Source organism: Cebus imitator, unplaced genomic scaffold, assembly GCF_001604975.1.
Source record: "Cebus imitator isolate Cc_AM_T3 unplaced genomic scaffold, Cebus_imitator-1.0 Scaffold128, whole genome shotgun sequence".
Taxonomy (NCBI): Eukaryota; Metazoa; Chordata; class Mammalia; order Primates; family Cebidae; genus Cebus; species Cebus imitator.
The window spans coordinates 4725808-4732120 of record NW_016107443.1 but is presented as its reverse complement, the minus strand read 5'-3'; the positions used below and the strand labels follow the sequence as shown (position 1 = coordinate 4732120).

The window sequence follows — 6313 nt, the reverse complement described above, 5'->3', positions numbered from 1 at the left end:
CTGAAACCTCCACCTCCTAGGTTCAAGCAATTCTCCTGTCTCAGCCTCCTGAGTAGCTGGGATTACAGGCATGAACCACCACCCGTAATTTTTTTTATTTTTAGTAGAGATGGGGCTTTACCACGTTGGTCAAGCTGGTCTTGAACTCCCAACTTCAAGGTGATCCACCTGCCTTGTCCTCCCAAAGTACTGAGGTTACAGGTGTGAGCCACCACGCTCAGCCTGTTCTGGTATTTCTTAACTTTATTATTAACTATCTAGGAAATCCAAAGAATAACTAATAAGACAGTTCTAATCGAATCCAATACACATTCAAAGCTTTACTATATTATACTAGGCATCAGGGATTAGCAAACTGCCTATAAAGGTCAAAGAGTAAATATTTTAGCCTTTTTGGGCCATCCAGTTTCCATGGCAACTATTTGACTGTGCCACTGGAGTGCAAAAGCAGTCATTGATAATGCATAAGTCAAAGGATTTCCAGGCAGTGGACTGGATTTCACCTACTGGCCGTGGTTTACTGACCTCTGCTTTATACCACAGAAAGCAGCTGATGGGAAAAAGGTATCCTTTAAAACATCAAAAAAATATATATAAAGACCTAAAAACAAACTTTTTTTTTTCTTTTTTTGAGACAGAGTTTCACTCTTGTTGCCCAGTTGCCCAGGCTGGAATGCAATGGCTCGATCTCGGCTTACTGCGATCTCTGTCTCCCAGTTCAAGTGATTCGCCTGCCTCAGCCTGTTGAGTAGCTGGGAATTACAGGCACCACCATGTCCAGTTAATTTTTGCGTTTTTGGTAGAGGCAGGGTTTCACTATATTAGCCATGGCTGGTCTTGAACTCCTGACCTCAGGTGATCCACCTGCCTCAGCCTCCCAAAGTGCTAGGATTACAGGTATGAGCCACCATGCCCAGCTGAAATAAACTTTCTAAAAGGCAATTTGGCTATATGCATTAAAAATGAGATTTAGAGTACTTTTTCAACCCAATAATTCAATTTCTGGGAATATATCCCTAAGAATACATTTAGACAAAGACACAAAGATGTGTACACAAGGATGTTTATCACAGTGTTATTTATATTAAGAAAAGTTGGCCAGGCATGGTGGCTCACGCCTGTAATCCCAGCACTTTGGGAGACTGAGGTGGGCAGATCACTTGAGGTCAGGAGTTTGAGACTAGCCTGATCAACACGGCGAAACCCCATCTTTACTAAAAATACAAAAATTAGCCAGGCATGGTGGCAGGTGCCTATAATCCCAGGTACTCAGGAGGCTGAGGCAGGAGAATTGCTTGAACCCAGGAGGTGGAGGTTGCAGTGAGCCAAGATGGTCCCATTGTACTCCAACCTGGGTGACAAGAGCGAAATTCTGTCTCAAAAGAAAGAAAGAAAGAAAAAAGTTATTTACTACTCACATAATCTATGTCTATGAGGAATGCATAGTTTCTGAAAACAAGTTAGAGTAGCATGCATAATATCAGCTAATTTTTTAAAACTATAGGTGTGCATATGAAGTTACACACATGGGCCCACACATGCAACAAAACTTGGAAAGAAATATCCGCAATTGCTTTATTAGCAGTTATTTCCTGGGGTGGATTTATGAGCAACTTTTCTTCTAATTTTTGCTCTTTTATTATTTCTTCAATGGAGCTAGGAAATAAAATTTTCAATTTTTAAAAGGAAGTTAGCAAATACAGAAACCCTGTGCTAAACAATTTACTCACATTTCTATTAATTTTGAAGGAGCCTGTAGACAGTATCCTCCTCAAACAAAGTACATTGATACTAATTTTAATGTTCACGCTAAAGTTCCAGACATCCCTCGAAAGTTATTTAAGTTATCGTTAACCACTACATGTCCTGAAGACAAAAATCTTTGGGTTATAACTAAGGTAAAAGGAGCATATGTCTGGAAATCTTGTAGTTTTCTTACCCTTCAGTAATGTTTCTGCATGCATGACTATGCATGTGTGTGCGTGCACATGTGTGTGTATACATCTCTCTATTGAGTAAGGAAAGCCAGAGAAGGGAAATAGGAAATGGACAAAAATGGTAAATGAAAGACCAACATGAATTAATGTCCTACAGGGAAATAAATATGAGTAAACTCACTCTTCAAGGTCTTATTAATGATTTTATAGTATGAGAATCTTGCCTGTTGGGTTAGGAGAAAACCTTGATATTCCTGCAAATTCTCATTTATAATTTACCAAGACTAAATTTAGGTCTCCTAATAGAAAACTTAAGTCCATGTGATTTATATCTAGTTGTGAAATTTAAGCACATTTTTCCTTACAATTGACAACAGGTATCTCATTATTTTGCTGAGAGTTTCACTTGTAAAATGATACATATTTAAGTTTCATGTACTTAAAATCTTGGGAAAATATAAACGGGAAGAAAAAATTACGATTTGTATAACTTCTCAGGAATTTTTTGTAGGTGCTACTGAATGTAAGTTACATGATGTAACTAACTCACAGTTGTCAAAAATAGCCTGGCTTTGAAATCTTCCCACTTCCCTCCTGAAGTGGTCTTCACCAATAGCCTAGCGTAAAAATTAGATCCAATGCAAACAGAATATCCTCCAGTAACAGACATTTCCAACTTTGGCGGGGGGCAGGGGGATGCATTTGAGCACATATGTGTGTGTGCATGCATGTGTGAGTCTGTGTGTGTGAGCTTGTCATTGCTAGAGCGGCCATGGGAGAAAAGCAAATCTCCCTAGAGCCAACTTAGAAGTTAATAGGAACAATATGACAACCACGGGGTCATCCAGAGTTCTCAAAAGTGATGTCAAAAGATGATGAGGTGTTAAGTACATTTTGTAAGCCATGAAAATCCAGGACACAATAAGCAAGAAAGGAAGTTTGCTCTGAATACAACAGACAAATGAGTATATTGATATAATTATTTATTAACTATTCCTTTGCTTGCAATCTCAGCCAAATGCTCTTTATCCTTTGGTAGTAGAATTTACAATCAGCAAACATGAACATAACAACCTACATTAGTCTTATGTTGAGATCTGGGAGACCAGAATTCTGCAAACTTTCAAACTTTCAAAATTCTTGGAAATGAATTAAACATAGTTAAAAAGTGAGAAGTCATGCTTCAAATCCCAAACTATGTTTTGCCTGTCAAATATTGCACTCTGTAAAGTGTATCACCAAACCCCAGTAGAAACTTACCCTTCAACTTGAGGTCAACATTATGTCTCAGCCAAGGATAAACCCCATAGCTTGGCATATCTTCGGGAATTGGATTATTGCTTATCCAGCCATCACAAGCGAACCGGAAGAAATTATCACAAGGATCCACAGACAGATTTACTTTACTTAAGATGGCAGCAGCTATTTAGAAAGAAAATCACAGGATTAATAAGCACTGAACATTGTATACTGTTCTTTTCCAAATTAAACAATGATTTCATATCAACCAGTTTCCAAGCCTTGGCATTTACATTTTCCCTTAAATAACTCTTTGAATCTACCTCACTATATGAAATGACTACATTCAAAGTGAATGGATAGGCCAGGTGCAGTGGCTCACGCCTGTAATCCCAGCACTTTGGGAGGCTGAGGCAGGTGGATCACCTGAGATCAGGAGTTCAAGACTAGTCTGGCCAACATGGGGAAATCCCAACTCTACTAAAAATATAGAAATTAGCCAGATATGGTGGTGCACACCTGTAATCCCAGCTACTCGAAGGCTGAGGCAGGAGAATCGCTTTAACCCAGGAGATGGAGGTTGCAGCAAGCCAAGATCGTACCACTGCAGTCCAGCCTGGGGTGACAACGTGAATTGTCTCTCAAAAAAAATGAATGGATAAAAGTTTGCTGGTATTATTGTTACCAGTTTTTGCAGGATCATCCCTAACATCTGTGGGGTGTAGGACAAGAATACAAATTGAGTGTGTGGCCAATCACTTGCAAAGATAGCTGTGACTTTCTTCCATCCTTCTTGTCCTTCTGCAAAGTGACTTGCTCCTCTTCCCATCAAGTGGTAGAGTCTGTTTCCCCTGCCTTGAATTTGGACTGACCTTGTCACTTGCTTTGACCAACAAAATTGGCAGAACTTTCTGTGAGTTTCAAAGCTAAGCCTTAAGAGGCTTTGCAACTTTGATATTAACTCCTTTTCAATGAAACCCTGAAGCTGCTCTTTGAAGCAGCCTCCTGGAGGACAAGAGGCCACATAGAGAAGAACCAAACCAGAACATTTGCCAGACATTGACCAAGGCCATCATTCACCTTCCAGTCCAGGCACCCCTCTAGCTGAATGCAGCTGCACAAATGAGCCTCGGCAAAAATCAACAGAGAAACCATCCACCAAACCCATCAAATCATGAGAAATACTAAATCATTTCTGTTCCAGGCTGCTATGGTCTGGGTGGTTTACCTCACAGCGAAGGCTAATGGAAACAGAGGTCCATATGTCATCTATCTAAATATTTAAAGTTATATTTATAATATACTTTCAAATTCTTGAGCTCCTTGATATTCAGTGTAGCTCTCAGAGAAATAAAGCCCTGGAAGAGGTCCACACAAACCCTGGAAGGAAGCTTGGGGCCATCAGGCAGTAAATTCTGAGGTATAGAAGGAGAGAGCTGCCTACTCGGCTTCACAGACCGCTTGACTGGAGGAGATGCACGGCCAGAGGAGGGCCAAAGTAGGGTATTCTAAATGAGGGACCCAGGTCTAGGGGTAGAACTGAGTATGTGTATAAGTTAACAGGAAGACACAATCAACTGATCTACCATTTTTTCCTCTTTCATAAGCCCATACACAATTACATACAGAAGACAGCCCATAGGTAGGAGACGTGTACATAAATATGTAATCATGAGCTTTAAAAGAAAACCCTTCATTACAAAATGAGAAGTTTCCAAAATTCCCAATACTCAACAACGCTCTTCCAACAGCCATGCAATTGCCGGCTACCACTCTAGCACAAAGATATGCACCAACTGATTTTTTTAAAAAGCAGCCAATATTTTAATGACATTAGAAAGGTGACATTCTGAGCAATTTTCATACTTTAAATAATGCCAGTACATATTTTTGTTTGAAGTAATGAAAACCCAATGAGATTTCAGCTAAATATGAATGAACTGCCCCAAAAAAGCATAATCTGTGTAAATTTAGATACATATCTTACAGTTTGGTTACATGTGTGGCTCCTCCAGGTTTAAAAATAAGACTAGAGGGGAGCTGGGGAGAGATAACATGGGGAGAAATGCCAGATGTAGGTGATGGGGAGGAAGGCAGCAAATCACACTGCCACGTGTGTACCTATGCAACAATTTTGCATGTTCTTCACATGTACCCCAAAACCTAAAATGCAATAAAATAAATGGGGAAAAAAAAATTTTCAGTACAGACAAATGGAGATTTGTTAGACTTCCCGGATCATGTGGCCTAATTTTTTTCCTTGTCATTATATTTGCTAGTTAGTGTTTTGAAAAGAATTATCATTAATTTATATTACTTCTTGTTTCTCATTTTGAAATATATACAGACTTTTATAATTAAGTATATAATCTTTTAAATAAAGAATCTTTTTAAAATGGAAAAAAAAATAAAACTAGATATTTCTCTAGCCTATATATATATATATACATATATATATATATTTTTTTTTTGTTAGACAGAGTCTTGCTTTGTCACCAGGCTGGAGTGCAGTGGCACAATTTGGGCTCACTGCAACCTCCGCCTCCCGAGTTCAAGCAATTCTCCTGTCTCAGCCTCCCAAGTAGCTGCAACTACAGGCGCATGCCACTATGCCCAGTTAATTTTTGTATTTTTTTAGTGGAGACGGGGTTTCACTATGTTGGCCAGGATGGTCTCGATCTCTTGACCTCGTGATCCGCCCACCTAGGCCTCCCAAAGTGCTGGGATTACAGGCGTGAGCCACTGCGCCCGGCCTACCTATATTTTTTACAAAAATTTCCAACAGCTTTTTGTCTCCAATTAAGTGAATATAGAAACATTCTAATTTCTATAGGCCCTCAAAATCCCCACCATTTTCAAACCTCCCCCACCTCACTCACAACACAAAAGAAAAAAAAAAATACTAGCAAAAACTTAGTTTAGAGGCCAAACACTGCCACTCATGCCTGTAATCCCAGCATTGGGAGTCTGAGGTGGGCAGATTTCTTGAGCCCAGGAATTCGAGACCAGCCTGGACAAGATGGTGAGACCCTGTATCTACAAAAAATACACACACACAAAAACATTAGCCAGGTGTGGTGGCAGGCACCTGTAATCATTCTGCCTGATCAGTATGGTGAAACCCCATCTACTAAAAA

General features: G+C 39.6%; 1 protein-coding gene across 1 annotated transcript in view; it reads right to left on the bottom strand.

Moving 5' to 3' along the window:
- Nucleotides 1–6313, bottom strand: part of PHEX (phosphate regulating endopeptidase homolog X-linked) — a 218083-nt gene that overhangs the window by 198798 nt on the left and 12972 nt on the right. The window contains exon 3 of the mRNA XM_017540697.2: nt 3198–3359. Coding sequence (XP_017396186.1) covers nt 3198–3359 — 162 coding nt within the window. The remainder of the gene's footprint in view (nt 1–3197; nt 3360–6313) is intronic.